This window comes from Trichomonas vaginalis, chromosome V (assembly GCF_026262505.1).
Source record: "Trichomonas vaginalis G3 chromosome V, whole genome shotgun sequence".
Taxonomy (NCBI): Eukaryota; Parabasalia; order Trichomonadida; family Trichomonadidae; genus Trichomonas; species Trichomonas vaginalis.
The window spans coordinates 16666669-16684045 of record NC_067207.1 but is presented as its reverse complement, the minus strand read 5'-3'; the positions used below and the strand labels follow the sequence as shown (position 1 = coordinate 16684045).

Sequence of the window (17377 nt, the reverse complement as noted above, 5' to 3'; positions counted from 1 at the left end):
AAAACCTGAAGATGAGGAAAGATGACAAAGGAACTCTAAGTTTCAATTTTACTTTGGTTACTGCTGCTGCAGTTTGTCCAGAAAGGTTAACATAAACTCCTGGAACGTTAGGGTCAAGTCTTCTTATTTTCTCAATAGTTGCATACTGGTCTGTTTTTCTCTAGCTTGTGGTTGTACTGAGTTTCTCAAAGCGAACCATTCATAGTTTGCCCATGTTACTGTTTGAACTAAGTCAGAGTTAGAATATATCTTATATCCCATGAAACTTCTGGAGCATATGGTATCCGACATAGAAAATTCCATTGCAACCTTTCTTGTCAGACAACTTGGCAGAAGGTTTTATTTCAATGTCTTGTTCCACGTATAAGAAAGAGTTGTCAATAGAAATTATATGAAACCTGTCGCAAGCAATATCTACTGTTGTTGAAGAACCTTCTCCAAACTCACCTACGTTTCCATAAGAAACAGCAGTTGTATATTCGTAAGTTCCAGGAACTATTTCTGACCTTCTAATGGCATTGTCGCATTCGTTATACCATTCGGAAACATTTCCATTCATAGCATCCAAAACTGTTGGCGTTATATTCTGAGCGGCGTACATTTCATATGAGTAAAAATATAGAATAGTTGGATTTATATGTCATAATAGAACCCACGTGGACCAAGCTTTACTTTCTTCCTGACTGAGTTTTTAACTCTTCTTTTTCCTTCATTGCCCTCTGCTTGAAGTTGTTGCATCTTTGCCTCATGTTCACCTAGTATGTTTGTAAATTTCCCATGTCCTTTTTGCCTTTGGGCTCTGGTCGCCCTCTCAGGTAACCTATATCCTAGAAAGATTTTGTCATAGTTTGTATTTGAGTCTTCGCGTATTGTTTGCATGACTCTTTCCTGAGTTTCCGGTTCAAGCTCTTCAAACAGAGCCTGTCCATATGGAATAAGCTCGTTTCCAAATATATGTTTTTGTAGCCATTCTGGTTTTCTTTCCATGTTACCAACTATATCTTTTGTGAATGGGAAAGCTTTTACCCAATCTTTCAGTCTTGCGTCGTTTATTTCTGTAGTTGGTTTTATTTTGTCAAGGAACATGTTTTTCAATACTAACATTTCATTTGGTACTGTCCAATTGAGTTTTCTTAAATATTCATCCCTTCTCGGTTCATTGTCTGCAAAGTAAGTTTTTATGACATTTTGTAAACTTTCGTTTGCAAGGTCATGTACAATAGGTTCTCTTCCTTCTGTCTCCCTAACTTTCTTTCTAAACTCTTCACCAAATATACCATCTCTATGGTTCTGTGTAGTTCTTTGAGATAAATGTTTTAGAACGTCAGGTGTTATATTTCCATCAGCCATGTTCATTTCATACTGGTCCAAAATATCTGCATGTTTCATATCTTTCAATGGCATTAAAGCCGCGCTGAAAATACCAGCTATATCTGGTTCACCATTCACTTCCATTGCGTCTACAACTTCTTGGAATTGTGGTTGTAAGTTTATGAACCACCTATCCGGGTTAGCTTTATGACCCCATCTCATTGTAGTTCCATCGTCTGCAGAAACAAAAGTTAGGTTTGTTTCCATCTTGGTTAGGTTCTGAATGAACTTTAAACAATGTTTCATTTCTATATGTTTTCTTGAAATTTAACCTTTTATCTTCACCGAGTTCATCCGAAGATTGAACGTTAAATGCTCGTAAGTAAAAAGGGTTGTTGTATTTGTGTACATTTTTTTTCAGTTCTTCCATTCTATGCTGAATATTTTCATCTGGTGCTGGAGTCTTTTGTATGTCGGCAAACATTTTTCGATATTCTTCTACTATGTCAGCCGAATTTTTTTTAGACTCTTGGAAATATTCCATATTCTCCGCATACTCTTGTTGAGGGTCAAGATTTTTCGGCTGTTCCAAATCTTCATCTAGTTCTGTGAAGTTAGTTTCCAAAGGAAGGACTTGTTCGTTTCCTTCAGGCTCTTCTAGCTGTTGTTGCTGAACTATTTCTTCCATGTCTGGTTGTATCTGAACTTCTTCCTGTGGAGTTTCTTGTACCTCATCTGCTGGCATTTCATATATTCCGAGACCGTTTTCAACAATTTCCCTATCTACGTCATCCGCATTCATAAGCTTTTGTTCTTTCGTTCCGTCTCTATTTTTTACGCGTTTCATGACGAAAGTTGAATTGTCATTTAGCTCTGACATCAAATATCTCGGAGTAAATTCATCCATGTCATTTGGATGATATGCTATTAAATCATATCCTTAGCGAGCTTGTATTTTCCAGGTTTGAGATTATATCCGTTTTGGTGCTGAGCCATAAAGCTAAATAGGTTCGGGTCAGTATTTCCATCCTTGAACTTTCTAATAGCTTCTTTATATCTGTCACTAAAGTCAACAGTATCTGGGAAACCACACTCTTCTTTAAGCATTTTTAAGAATTCTTGGTTTCCTTGTTCTCTACTTCTTTTATGTCCTTGCTCTGTTTGTGGTTGTTGTTGTGCAGGGTTTTGAACTGTTGGTTGCTGTGCTGGTTGTTGTTGTTGTTGTTGTTGTGTTGGTTGTTGTGTTGGTTTTGGTGCATGCCTGTGTCTGTGTCCATGTGACGATGTAAATGTTCTAGGTAGTCCTGGTGCAGGTGCTTCTCTTGGAGGGTTTGGTGGTATATAAGTTCCACCAGCTGGCACATATGTTCCATCTGCAGCGTAATGTCCTACCTGACTTTTCGTTTTTAAGAAAGCATTTACTAGGTCTGTTTTGGTCTGTTGTAACTCTTTTTCTTGACTTTCCACAACAGTTGCTCTAACGGAGTCATAGGCACTTTGAACTGCCTGTCTCGTTGCTGCATCTGTTATTTTCGTCATATTTTGTGCTACTTCTCTTAACTCGTTGTCGAAACCTTCAGACTTCAGTTTCTTTCCAGATGAGAAGTCGTTCACTTGTTTCACCTTACTATGAAGAGCTTCGAAGGCGTTCTTAAAGTCAGCATTCGTTAAAGCTTCATTTGAACTGTCTTCATCCGCTTGTATTTTTGTCCTTATTGACCCTATAAGCTGGGCTGCTTTGGCGTTGGCTTGGGCATCTAACCAGTCATTATTAGCTTTTATATATTCTGCGCTTTTCATTGCCTTTTGCATGGCTGCGTCGTTATTTTTACTTTCTTGTGCTAAGTTTTCATACTGTACGGTTTGGTTTTGCAACTGTAAAAGTTTTTCTGCCTTTACATTTGCTTCAACTTCTTTTTTATACTCATCGCTATCCATATATGTCTTCAGGGCTTTTTGTTTTATCTCTTCATCTTTCAGTACTTTATATTGAGTAGTATGGTTTTTCAAATTTATAACATCTTGTTCCATTTTTGCTACTTCTGCTGCTTTTTCTGACACTTTTTTCGCATATTCCTCTGTACTTAGTTCTTTCAGTTGTTCTTCTTTCTTCTTTTTCTCTACGTTTAACTCATTGAGTTTCTTTGTGTGTCTGTCATATTCTAGTTTCTTTTCGTTTTCACTTATTTGCTTCTGTATGTCTATGTTTGACTTTTTGACATCTGTTATTTGATTTTTGAGTGAACTCAAATTCATTTGACTTTGAGGGTTATAGGCTGTTCCGTCTGCAGCTCCACCATAGCCTGCCATTTTCGCTAAAAGTGCCGCTCTTAAACCTCCACTCTGTGCACCAATAACTCGGTTTAAAAGCATAGGGTTGCTTGACATTTGTTGCAACATAGTGGGGTCATTCATAATTTGTTGTTGCAACTGTTGTTGTGGTGTTAGTTTTACTATTGGATGTTTCAATGCTCTCTTCCTCTTACGTATATTCTTACGTAGCTTACGTGGCATTTTAAGTGAAGTAAAAAACATTTACGATGAAGAAGTTTCGACAAAGCATTTACGAAGAAGTCATGACAAAACATTTACGAAGAAATCATGAGTTTTCTACCCTCTCGAAAATCATGAAATTTACACCAAAAATATATTTTATGTTAGAATGTTAGATCTAACATGTTTTCTAACATGTTTTCTAACATCGTAGAAAACTCTTGAAAATCATGAAATTTACACCAAAAAATAATGTTTATGTTAGAATGTTAGATCTAACCTTCTACCCTAAATTATATTTTTGGGTCCTTTACGCTCATTACGAAGAAGTCTTGACAAAACATATACGATGAAGAAGTTTCGACAAAACATTTACGAAGAAATCATGAGTTTTCTACGATGTTAGAAAACATGTTAGAAAACGTGTTAGATCTAACATTCTAACATAAACATTATTTTTGGGTCATTTACGCTCATTACGAAGAAGTCTTGACAAAACATTTACGTTCATGTTTGACAAAACATTTACGAAGAAGTCTTGACAAAACATTTACGATGAAGTCTTGACAAAACATTTACGAAGAAGTCTTGACAAAACATATACGAAGAAATCATGAGTTTTCTACGATGTTAGAAAAGAGGTTAGAAAAGAGGTTAGATCTAACCTTCTACCCTAAACATTATTTTTGGGTCATTTACGCTCATTACGAAGAAGTTTCGACAAAACATTTACGAAGAAGTCTTGACAAAACATTTACGAAGAAGTCTTGACAAAACATTTACGATGAAATCTTGACAAAACATTTACGATGAAGAAGTTTCGACAAAACATTTACGAAGAAATCATGAGTTTTCTACGATGTTAGAAAACATGTTAGAAAACGTGTTAGATCTAACATTCTAACATAAACATTATTTTTGGGTCATTTACGCTCATTACGAAGAAGTCTTGACAAAACATTTACGAAGAAGTCTTGACAAAACATTTACGAAGAAGTCTTGACAAAACATTTACGATGAAATCATGACAAAACATTTACGATGAAATCATGACAAAAAAGTCAACGGCTGGTCGGCTGGGGTTCGGTCCTCCTCTTGGGTCTTGGGAAAAATTTCTTATGGGCTGGAAGCCCTCCGAATAAAAACTTCATTTATACTAAACATCTTCAGGGCTAGAAGGCACGAAGTGCCTGGAAGCCCCACTGCCTTTTTTTTTTTTTTTTTTTTTTTTTTTTTTTTTTTCAATCACAACAAACAAGCCATTTACTAATTAACACATATAAGAAAAATATCAAATTACAAAACAACTTTCAATATCATTCGCATCGAATTCTATTTTTTCATAATTATCAACTACATGTTATTATATAATATATGTCGGCGCATATTCCACTCTATACAAGTGTCAGACACACTCACACAAAGCTGTGAGATTCATACCTCTATCAGTAGGACTTCTCAAATCAAGAACACATATGTTTCACTATCGCACATCTGTGTAGGATCTAATTAACCCTTTGGACTGGTACTTCAAAATTTGATAATTTGATAATTTCATGTGATATCATCATTTGCCTTTAAAACAACTGTGCGTTAAACTAGACACGTTTCTCTATCATAATGCAAAATATCAAAGTTTGGGAGACTCCCAAAGTGTCTGAAACTGATCATAAGGGTGAAAAACCGTTTTCCAGAAGTTGGGAACGGTATTTAGATGATTTGATTTTAAAAAAAAACTTTAATAATACTCAAAAAATCATTGTTAGAGATTTAAAATAGAATATAAACAATATTTTTATTCGTTTTTATCAATGAAATTAACAATTCTTTGTAGAAATTGCTTTCTCCTTCATCAGCAAATATTAAGGAGAATGATCTAAGTCATCTGTAAATCCTTAATATTGGGTTATTTGGCGTGGGTCTTTCGAAGAGATCTTATGTTGGAGATGGATTATCCAAAATGAAAAAATTATAAACGTTCATTTTTGTTCAACTTTTATTTCTTTCATCATTAGATAGCTTTTATTCTATCTCAATGTTTTTATTGGTAATATAATTGTATTTTCAAAAATTTTTGGAATAATCAAATTTGTAATTTCAAATTGAAGTTATAGCATTTATATTGTCAGAAATATAGATACACATCATGTAGGCTTAAATTATTCTTTATTGAAGTCTGTTGCTCAAATTTTAAATTGAATTTGTTATTATTGTGGTAAAAAATCAATTCAATTATTGATGCGCAAAAAATAATTTTATTTTCTAATGTGGAATCGATTGTTGTGATCATACTAAAAAAGCAAGCTTTCTCAATATGGTTTACACCTTTTTAGATAAGGTTTTTTATGTATTCTTGCTGCTTGATAGTTAATTCATATAAATATGATCGAGCATATATTATATGCTATTGAAGTACAATGTAATGGACTAGCATTTAAATCACTAAGCCTCATCTTGATGAAAAATTCAAGATTATTTGAGATTTTAAATATCCATTTTCTTCAAAGAATTATAATTTCTACAATATAAGGAAACTATTTATGTTATTATTTATATATGTTATCATATAATAGCTAATATATCATTATTAAATCTATTTCGAATTTTTGAACTAATCATACCTCCCAGATCGCACACATATGAGGACAATATCTTTCCTACTTTTATCCCTAAAAATTTAAGGTTTACACCTTTTTGCCCGGTTTACACCTTTTTCTCCTGACTATATATAATTATCTTGAGATACAAAAACATTGATAATGCTGGAGATAGTTATCGATGCAAGATATGCATAAAAATTGTTCATGATCATTGTAAAAAGTCTGATGTTAGTTAGAAGTGTCACTTTTATGCATACGTTATCTAAAAATGGAAGAGGAATTAGGCCAGCTTTTCGATGCTCTTGCTAAAGAAGAAGTTCTTGAGGGTGAAATTGGCTATCAAAAGGCAATCGACTTCGCTATGCAGAAAGTTAAGCTTCCAAATGGCTTTTCAAGAGAAGATTTAATTGACGTTCTTGAAAATTTAGAAAAACCAGAGCAATTCAGCAAAGATCAATTCATCCCATTCGCTCAAAACATTGTCACACAGTTAAAGACAGAAATTGCTCCTGATCCAGAAACCCCAGATCCTGAAGATGAAGAAGTACTCAGATTATCACCACAGTTCATTGCAGAGAGATTATCCGACCTCCAACCAGTCGAAGAAGGCTCTCTTTCATTCGCATTTACTTCTTTTTCAGTTGCAGAAGCAGATATTGTTGATATCTCTGCTTTATCAACATTTCAAGCTTTATTCTACATATCACTCAAAACAAACTCTATCTCAAATCTTTCCCCACTTAATGGTTTACCAAAATTGAAAGAATTATACTTACAAGAAAATAAAGTTGTTAATTTCGATGGAATTAGCCTCCCATCACTCGAAATTCTCGATCTATCGCAGAATAAATTCTGTTCCCTTGGAGAATTCAATACTCCAAAGCTAAAGAAATTAAATCTTTCACAGAACGCTATTAAGTACATTTCACAGACTGCATTCTCACAGTTATCGAATCTTGAAGAGCTTGACTTGTCCCAAAACAAGTTAAAGAACTTCAAATTTGGAACTTTCGCTTATCTTTCTAATCTTAAGGTTCTTAAGCTCGATCAGAACGCAATTACAGAAATACCAATAATAGTATTTGCTGGTATGGATAAACTTGAAAATTTGAGCTTCGGAGAGAATGCGATTGAAAAATTCCCAGGAATGGAGGATCTTCCAGCTCTTAAAGTCCTCGATATGCATCAGACTGCTATACAGAACCTCGAAGACTTACATGTTCTTGCAAATCTTAAGAATATGAATACAATAATTTTCGATGGCACTCCAGTTACTTCTGTTGAGAACTTCAAGTCAGATGTCATTCTCATGATGCCGTGGCTTGAAAAGATTGACGAAGAACCAATTTCTTTCGCTGACAGACAAGAAGCCCTTAATCTTGAAAAAGAAAGAAAAGAAGCAGAAGAACAAGCAAGAAGAGAGAAGGAAGAAGCAGAAAAGGAAGCTGCTGCCGCCGCCTCTGCTGCTGAAAATGAATCTACAGAAAAAGATGCAACAACAACAGAAGAAACACAAGATGGAACAACAACAGAGACACAGGAAACAACTGAAAATGAAACAGGTACTTATGATGAAACAGGAACATATGAGAGCACTAATTAATTTTATTGATGTTATAAAAATTTATTATTTAATATAATATATGTTTATAATACTGACGATTTATGGTTTCTACATTCGAAGATATGATTTTATATGAAAGATTTTTTGGGAACATGAATTGACTTAAAATATTACATTTCGAACTTGATGTTAATATGGGATTAAACTTTTCTATATTAACAATCTGCGTAAATATAGTTCTCTGAAACAGTCTGAAGAAATATGAAAGTTCTCTCTGAAACTGTTCATAGCTTTAAATGATTAGCTCTATTTTAACTGAAATGTAAGGATGCACTGACCATTTTCTGAAATTTTCTAAAAATGTCGATTGCAGGCAAGAAGAGATATAGAGAAATAAAACAATTGTCAGGAAAATTTAGAGAATATCAGGAAGTAGTGAGTGCATCCTTAAGATGAACTTTCATTCTTGCTTTGAACTCATCACAATATTTTGCGTCATGAATTAAAATGAAAAACTATTTGAACTTTTAAACTTTTTGATATTTATGACTTTTACTACAGAAAATACTTAATTGGGTTTTAAAAAAGCTCAAATTATTGTCAATCAAATATAAATAGAGTTTTATTCTTTCAAACAATTATAAACCAAATGTATTGCAGCGGAAAATCTATTTTGTGGGATATTATCAAAATCGACATCACAAAACAGATTGTCATAGGCTAAATTGATTGTAGCAGGTTTAGATCTGTACACCAGAACATATTCGAATGGATTCAACCCTGCATTATCTTTATCTTTCTTCAATTCTTCCAAATTCGGAACTAATTCGATCAAATTCTTCAAAATAACAGTTTTTGGAACACATTTTATAGCAATGTGTAATGCATTTCTTCCATCCGCATCCTTTGCCAATGTGTCGCATTTGTTGTCAATCAACACTTTCAGAGTTTCTTTCCTCGCATCAATTTTGACAGCATATAAAAAAGGTGACAAACCTTTATATTTAATTTCATGATCTGCGCCACGATTCAAAGCAATTGATATTTCTTCAACCATGTTGTGTTTGACCAAGTAAAACATCAGCGGCAACTCAATAACTTTTGTGTTGAAATTAAAACCTTTTGCATACTTCAAAAATGTTTTGATATTAAATTTGGTATCAATAGCCAATTGTAAAGCATTTCCTTTCAATCCTGTTGAATTCGGGTTTGCACCATTTTGAAGAAGAATTCTTACGTAATCATCATTCTTTGCAATCATTGCTATATGCAGCATCGGTAAGTTTCTAAAAGTAGCATTTGGATCAGCACCATTTTTAAGTAATGCTTCAAAAGCTTCAGGTTTAATTTGTCTGCACATCCAATTATAAAGTGGACAAGGAAAATCTTTTGATTTCCTGTTCGGATCATATCCAACTTTAATAAACGCTTCAATGCTTTTAACCAAATTCTCTTCTATTACTTTATAAAAAGAGTTATAATCTTTTGGAATTTTTCCTCCCAACAACAGAATTGTTTTCGCATGATCATCATCATCAGGCATACATTCTTCAACCATTTCTTCGAATATATCATTTGGTATTTCTGCACCATTTTTCACTAAAAATTCCGTAATATCATAATTTCTCATTACAGCATCTTTTAACAGCATATAACCTGTATCTAATTTAACTTTAATTTTAGCACCTCTATCTAATAAAATTTTTGCAATTTTTGGATGTTCTGCTTCAAACAAAGGAGTTTTTAATGCATCATTACAGAAATCAACAGGTAATTTGTATTTATCCATTAACTGAATCATTGTTCTTTGTGAACCATAAAAAACAGCCTTATGTAAACAAGAACAACATTCTTCATCAAAATTATTTAAATCGATTTTTTTGTCGACATAAAAATCAACTAATTCTTCATTATCAACTTCAGCAGCATAAAACAAAGCATTTGTATCAAAAATAGGTTCAAGGGATAATCCCATATCAAATACTTTTCTTATATAATTCATATCACATGTTCTTGTTACTTGTTCAACAGGATCTGCTCGTGAATAATCCCTTTTTATGTCGTTTTTCTCTTCGACAAAAAAGTAATTCAAAAAATCAATGACAGGAAAACTCAAAATTTTCAATAAAACTTGTGTCCTCGTGTATTCATCATTTGCATAGAAACAATAGAAATAGAATGTTGTTAATAAATCAGCATTCATCAATGTCCATTGCATTTTCTTTTCTCCGTGATATTTCGAATCAATGAACTTGAAAAATTCGAAATCAAATTGACGTGTTGATCTCTCCCAATGATCTTGTGTCAGCTCATGATGTTTAAGGATTTCTTCAATAATCTTTCTGTTCTTTGAACTGATAGCAAATTCAAGGCATTGGTAATCAATTGTTGCACCTTTTTCCAACATGTAAAAGAAACATTTTTCTGCTCCATAGTCACAGGCAATGTGGAGTGGAGTTAATTCGAATTTGATGGGATGCTTGTTGGGTGTAAGGTTGGGGATGGTCTTGAGACCTTCTAAATCATCTCTAATGATGTAATAATTAATGGAATTTTTCTCGAATACATCGTAAATTTGTTCTGGATCATCTGGCGTGTATTTCCTGTTGTAATATGTTTCCATGTATGGAATCTTGTACTTGTGGTAGAATAAGGAAGCAAGTGCTCTGTTGTTATTATTGTATATTGGAAATTTGTAGGTATCGTAAAGTTTAAAGAACAACTCTGCATATGTTTTGATATGCAATTTGTTTTCTGGTGAAAATGCGTTAATGCAATGTAAGACGAAAGGGATTTCGACATTTTTATCTTGAATGTAAGCAAAAATGCAATCAATATCCTCTTCAGAGGAAATGTCTCGGATCATTATCTCCGTTTCTATGTATTTGGAAAATCTTTTTTGAAGATATTCGAACTTCTCGTTAGTGTAACTTTCGGCCAAAATCTTTGACATTTTATTGGACCAAAATCTCATTTTATTTATTGGACTTATGAGATAAATATATTAGTTTATGCAAATAAGCTATAAATTCATGTTCATCTTCCTGAAAATTCAATTTTTGAAAGAATTCCAAATTCAATTTCTATTATTTATTAGAAAATATTTTATATTTTGTATATCCATTAGTATTGGTTCTCAAATTTTTATATTTAAACATAAATATCTAATAAAATTGATAAAAAATTAGGAAATAAAAGTAGATAAGAGGCAAATTGCCTGGCGATGTAGACGTGTATTGGATTATATCACAATTTGTAGGATCATTTTGCATGATATCTAAATTTTCCAAGCGATCATGTTTACAAAAGTGACTATCACTTAGAACCTCGCGGTAACATATCAAAGCGATAGTTTTGCGAGAACAAAATTAAATAATTATCAATGGTATAGCCATAAAAGATGATAATAATGTGCGAGCAAGAAGAATAGCCCACGATTCGCAATAATCCTACGATAACTACAATCGCAATTTTGATTATTGTAAACATTTCAAAAAAATAAGTTTCCGATAAGAATAAACCCTTTTAGTAAATTATGATAGTTTGTATAGTAACCAAACGAAATAAATAGGCGGACAATTGCAACTTGCTTTCAATCAATTGAATTTGAATTTTTGATATCAAGTTATTTTGATATGAAGAATATTAATTATAATAGCTAAATAAGAATGAAATAAATAAGAATTTTCTAGAAAATTCTATCTTGCCTTTTATTTTTTTCTCGCTGTGAAACGTATTCGGTCATTTTTTTAAAAAATAATTTTTTGTTAGAGATAAGAGCTAAAACTTTGCAGACAACTCCCCCATGTCGAGCAAATTTAACATTCGTCTCCCATTTTTATATATTTGGTTTAGAATGTTCGAAAATGCGTAATATGGTCATTAATATTAATTGAAAAGAACCTTGAATTAATTCAATCTGATCTCACAAAATATTTTAAATTACAAACTTTGTAGTTTATTTTTGAATAAAAATTATTTGAATTTATTCAATTTTGTGAATTTTCTTTCAAAAATCAAGTTTAAATATCTTATTTGCCATATAATTATAAATACAATGAAACATATTCGAAATTGAAAAGAATGACTTTTTCTGTTCTTTCAATCATTCAATTTGAATTTTGCAATATTGGATTTCTCGTTAAATAGCTATTAAAAACAACAAGCAATTTAACTTACATTCAAATTTATTTGTGTTATATTCAATCTTCTCAAAACTTATAATTTTCGGCTATAGCATGATTATATGCTATATAATATAATAAACCTATAATAGTATCATTCTTTCAATTATTTGAAGAGAAAACCGAAAAAATCTATTTTCGGTCTATAACAACGTAAAATTTGGATAAAGTTTCTGAGTTTTTTTGATAAATTCTTTTCTGACAAAATAAAATTTCTAATTCACTTCACTTTTCATGGCTGTAGACCCAGAGTTTGCCGCAGTTGCTGAAGATTGGACTGGCCTTTGTGGCTGGCGTATCGAAAACTTCAAGCCAGTCAAGGTTGCTGAAATTGGTGCTTTCCACACAGGCGATTCATACCTTTACTTGTACGCATACCTTGTTGGCACAAGCAAGCTTGTCCATCGTGACATCTACTTCTGGCAAGGCTCCACATCATCAACAGATGAGCGTGGTGCTGTAGCTATGAAGGCTGTTGAACTCGACGACAGATTTGGCGGCTCTCCAAAGCAACACAGAGAAGTTCAGAACCACGAATCAGACCAGTTCATTGGCCTCTTCGACAAGGTTGGTGGTGTCCGCTACCTCGACGGTGGTGTCGCATCCGGATTCAAGAAGGTTGAGACATCCACAAAGGTTGACATGTACAGAATCAAGGGCAAGAAGCGCCCGATCCTCCAGCTTGTCCCAGCTGCTCGCTCCTCCCTCAACCATGGAGATGTTTTCATCATCCACGCTCCAGGCAAGTTCTTCCTTTGGATCGGCAACAAGGCCAACCTTCTTGAGAAGAACAAGGGTGCATCAGCACTTACAGTCTTGAAGCAGACAGATCCAAAGGCTACCGAGACAAGAATCGAAGACGAAGAGAACGAGGAACTCAACGCCATCATCGGCAAGGAAGGAGAAATCGGTGCTGCTGACAACTCCGATGCTGCCTACGAAACAGCCTTCGTCAAGGCTATTTACGATGCCAATGGCAAGGAACTCGCCAAGGACGCTGCTGTCAAGAAGGCTGTCCTCAGCTCAGATGCCCTTTCCTATGTCAGATACGGAGACAAGATCTTCGTCTACATCGGAAAGAACGCTGACAAGGGACTCAAGCGCACAGCTTTCCAGGGTGCTATGAAGCTTATCGACGATCTCAAGATGCCAGAATTCGCTCCAATCGAAGTCCTCTTCGAAGGAACAGAAGATGATGATTTCGATCTCTGCTTCCAGTAAACATTTTACCGGTCTTTTATCCCAGAAATACCTAAATTTTTTAGAAATACAAAATAACCACGTGAAATAACAAAAATTTATCAAAATAACAAAATTTTAAAACAAAATTACAATAAAACATTCTATAAAGTATAGTAGGCAATAGTATCAAAGTGTCTGTATCGAATTTGAACTTAAACTACAATAGTTCAAAGATTTGAATCAAAAACGAAAATTCCTCAAGAACAACTCGATACCTACATCAATCATTCTAGTTACAGATATTATCAAGTATCAGCTTTAACAGGATATCAAATAGATGTTTAAATTGATGATATCGCAAGAGATGTTTCCCAGTATGAAGCCGCAACTGTCCAAAAGGAAAACATTAATTAAGAAAATAAGCCAGAACAAAATCAAAAGGGCTGCTGTTAAATTATAAAATATGTGATTTAATTCTTTTTTTTATTAGAAAACCATATTACTTATAAAATTATATATAAAACTATATCCTATTAAATAGTTATACTGTGTTGATGTATGTGTTAGCATAATTTCTTAGAAAGATCTACAATCACTTAAATCTCAAGTCATTCAAAGAGATAATCTCTCATATATTGCTGATATTAAGAATTTCCATGATATTGAGCATGTCTGCAATTTCCTTGATGACTGTGCATCCAAGAAAGGCATTTGAAGAATGAATGAAAAAAACCAAAAATGATATATTTCAGTGGGAATTTATTTAGAAGCAAGGAATTAAAAAGGAGAATTTAACTCTCATAAGAATATATTTCAACTTAAATGTTAAGAAATCTATTTGATTCAATCATAATGCTTTTTTCATTTATCCTAATATTTTAATGATGGCAGGAAAACTCTGTAGCATCTCTATACCTGATTATGTTGTCTCTATCTCCTTTAGGTCCTTAGATACGACTGAGGTTTCCTGTCGCTTAATACCTTAATCTTGTGGTAAATGCATTAAAAGTTAATCTTATATAGATGAATTTAAAAGATTATTATGGCTCATATTCAATGATTGGAAGCAAATAGAAGCAAAACCGAGCATTATATTATTGCAGCATCTCGATTTTTCCTGAAAATATAATTCATGCATGTATAGAATCAGGTATATTAAAAATATCACATCAATTTGATATATATAAGAGGATAGATTTATGATTTAGTCAAATTTAGAAAACTTTCAAGAGAAAAATTAAAAGAAATAAGTTCTTCAAGTACAAGACTGTTATTCTTTGTGGATCTATTTAAAATGTTTTCAAATGAAAGTGGAAGTCCTGTTCACATTTTCCTAATGAAAGAAGCGAAAGTGTAAGATTAAAAGGATCTGTTGTCATCTTATCTGTGTGAACTGTACCTCGAGAACTACTTGCAGTCAAAGGATCTCCTGTACAGTTTATTACTGTTAGAATACCATTTCTATCAGCACTGAAAGTATATGGTGCTTTGTTTTCTATGAAAATGCATTCTGAAACAGTAATATTTGATTGATATGATGATATAAGGCCATTATATGAACCATCAATTTGAACTGTGTTGTTTTTGATGATTGATTTTTTAACAAAAGAATCAGGTATTTCCCAATGACACATGCAAATTGGGTTAAATAAATGGTTATCATTAGAAATGAAACAACAAAAGTTAATATTAACTGGATTATACTTAAAACGATAACCAGCCCATGCCCCACATCTCGTATTAGTGTTGTTTGTAGAAATAAGAGATTTTTCTCCATGGTTATGATTTATACTGGCATATCCAGTGTTCTCACGGCCGCATTGAAAAAGAGAACTTAAATTAACTAAATTTTTGTTTGATTCTGTTACAACATCGGTGTAAGAATGCTTTCCCCAGCCTGGTGTGTAGCATTTAATAGAGCAAAATTGGTCTTGTGCAATGGAACTGTCACCAGAGAAGTGGATGCAGCCACCAAATCCTAAATTTCGTGTAATATTAGTATATGTGCATATCGAATGTAGTAATTTAATCGATTTGATATTGCAATTAATGACACTGTCCGAAAAGTCTTCGAAATTTGAAGATAATAAGAAAAAATCGCTTGAAATAGTTGGTTTTGAATTATTTGTGATGTTTTTATAGTCATTTGCTGGTTTCCCGAAGTATTCTTCCCATATATCACTTGGAACTCCAGCTTTATTGAAAGCTAGAGTGAATCGAAGATTTCATTTTAAAAAAATGATGAAAGAAAGAAAGCTTTTATGAAATTTCCTTAAAACAACAAAAATATTTATTCTTACAATAATAAAAAAAAATATAATAATTTTCAATGAATAAGTAGTAGGATAGGATGGGTTTAGTGACTTTTTTTGTTACATCTATATATAGACGATGCATTAAAATATATTTATTTATAAATCATTAAAAAATTAACATTAATTTTAAACATAATTTATTTTTTATTCTTACATAAATGACCCAACAAGTAAAACCAGATAAAATGGATTATCGAATTTTAGAGGATGGTGTTCCTGTTTATATTCAAAGATTTAAAGGGAAGCAATATTATAGAATCCTTAATCCTGAATACATAAAACATTTATTTAAAAAGGAAGACTGTGAATTATTAAACGTTAATGAATATGAAACCAATAAATCAAAATTGAAATATAAATATATTGGAAGTGATGAAAGATGCAAAGATAAAGATAAAGTTTATACAGTTTCATATAATGAATGGAAAACAAAAAAAAAAAAAAAAAAAAAAAAAAAAGGTAGTGGGGCTTCCAGGCACTTCGTGCCTTCTAGCCCTGAGGATGAATGAGTATAATGAAGTATATATTCGGAGGGCTTCCAGGCGCGTTGCGCCCTCTAGCCCACATAAATGAAGTTTTTATTCGGAGGTCTTCCAGGAGCTTTTCACAAATTATATATGTTTTCATGTTTTGTCAAGACTTCTTCGTAAATGTTTTGTCAAGACTTCTTCGTAAATGTTTTGTCAAGACTTCTTCGTAAAATCAGACAAAAATATATTTTAGGGTAGAAGGTTAGATATAACCTCTTTTCTAACCTCTTTTCTACCCTCTTGAATTTTCATGAAATTTACACCAAAAATATATTTTAGGGTAGAAGGTTAGATATAACCTCTTTTCTAACCTCTTTTCTACCCTCTTGAATTTTCATGAAATTTACACCAAAAATATATTTTAGGGTAGAAGGTTAGATATAACCTCTTTTCTAACCTCTTTTCTACCCTCTTGAATTTTCATGAAATTTACACCAAAAATATACTACTAGGGTCATTTACGAAGAAATCTCAACAAAGTCTTTACGATGAAGTCTTGACAAAGTCTTTACGAAGAAGTCTCAACAAAGTCTTTACGAAGAAGTCTTAACAAAGTCTTTACGAAGAAATTCATGAAAATTCAAGAGGGTAGAAAAGAGGTTAGAAAAGAGGTTATATCTAACCTTCTACCCTAAAATATATTTTTGGGTCATTTACACTCATTTACGAAGAAATCTCAACAAAGTCTTTACGAAGAAGTCACAATAAAACATCTGTCAAAAACCGTTTTTTACTTCACTTAAAATGCCACGTAAGCTACGTAAGAATATACGTAAGAGGAAGAGAGCATTGAAACATCCAATAGTAAAACTGACACCACAACAACAGTTGCAACAACAAATGCTGAATGACCCCACTATGTTGCAACAAATGTCAAGCAATCCTATGCTTTTAAACCGAGTTCTTGGTGCACAGAGTGGAGGTTTAAGAGCGGCACTTTTAGCGAAAATGGCAGGCTATGGTGGAGCTGCAGACGGAACAGCTTATAACCCTCAAAGTCAAATGAATTTGAGTTCACTCAAAAATCAAATAACAGATGTCAAAAAGTCAAACATAGACATACAGAAACAAATAAGTGAAAACGAAAAGAAACTAGAATATGACAGACACACAAAGAAACTCAATGAGTTAAACGTAGAGAAAAAGAAGAAAGAAGAACAACTGAAAGAACTAAGTACAGAGGAATATGCGAAAAAAG

The 17377-nt window shown here is 32.9% G+C and overlaps 5 protein-coding genes and 1 pseudogene across 6 annotated transcripts, besides 4 other annotated features; 3 read left to right on the top strand and 3 right to left on the bottom strand.

Moving 5' to 3' along the window:
• Positions 1-5041: part of a mobile genetic element that runs on past the window's edge.
• On the bottom strand, positions 968-1795 carry TVAGG3_0349460 (annotated as a pseudogene). The gene has a single exon. A coding segment is annotated over exon 1 (828 nt).
• TVAGG3_0349450 (kinase-related family) lies at positions 2348-3342 on the bottom strand (the record flags this gene model as incomplete). Its single annotated transcript, XM_051231039.1, has 1 exon — positions 2348-3342. A coding segment is annotated over one exon (995 nt), but the record flags the coding sequence as incomplete, so codon positions are not given.
• Positions 4941-5041: a terminal%2Cinverted (terminal inverted repeat of Maverick-3 transposon ID:TVAGG3_0349440).
• Positions 5042-6672: 1631 nt separating this feature from the next.
• Positions 6673-8458, top strand: TVAGG3_0349430 (uncharacterized protein; the record flags this gene model as incomplete). The annotated part of the gene is made up of 1 exon (XM_001306342.2): positions 6673-8007. One exon carries the CDS (start codon positions 6673-6675, stop codon positions 8005-8007), a length of 1335 nt encoding a protein of 444 aa, XP_001306343.2.
• A 76-nt stretch (positions 8459-8534) lies between these two features.
• TVAGG3_0349420 (spectrin binding) lies at positions 8535-10940 on the bottom strand (the record flags this gene model as incomplete). Its single annotated transcript, XM_001306343.1, has 1 exon — positions 8591-10921. One exon carries the CDS (start codon positions 10919-10921, stop codon positions 8591-8593), a length of 2331 nt encoding a protein of 776 aa, XP_001306344.1.
• Positions 10941-11655: 715 nt separating this feature from the next.
• Positions 11656-12301: a mobile genetic element.
• Positions 11656-12301: a terminal%2Cinverted (terminal inverted repeat of Banshee-A1 transposon ID:TVAGG3_0349410).
• A 70-nt stretch (positions 12302-12371) lies between these two features.
• On the top strand, positions 12372-13400 carry TVAGG3_0349400 (actin filament capping; the record flags this gene model as incomplete). Its single annotated transcript, XM_001306344.2, has 1 exon — positions 12387-13373. The coding sequence occupies one exon, from the start codon at positions 12387-12389 to the stop codon at positions 13371-13373; it is 987 nt and encodes a 328-aa protein (XP_001306345.1).
• A 3523-nt stretch (positions 13401-16923) lies between these two features.
• TVAGG3_0349390 (protein of unknown function, DUF4106 family) lies at positions 16924-17254 on the top strand (the record flags this gene model as incomplete). Its single annotated transcript, XM_051231038.1, has 1 exon — positions 16924-17254. A coding segment is annotated over one exon (331 nt), but the record flags the coding sequence as incomplete, so codon positions are not given.
• Between the last annotated feature and the right edge of the window lie 123 nt (positions 17255-17377).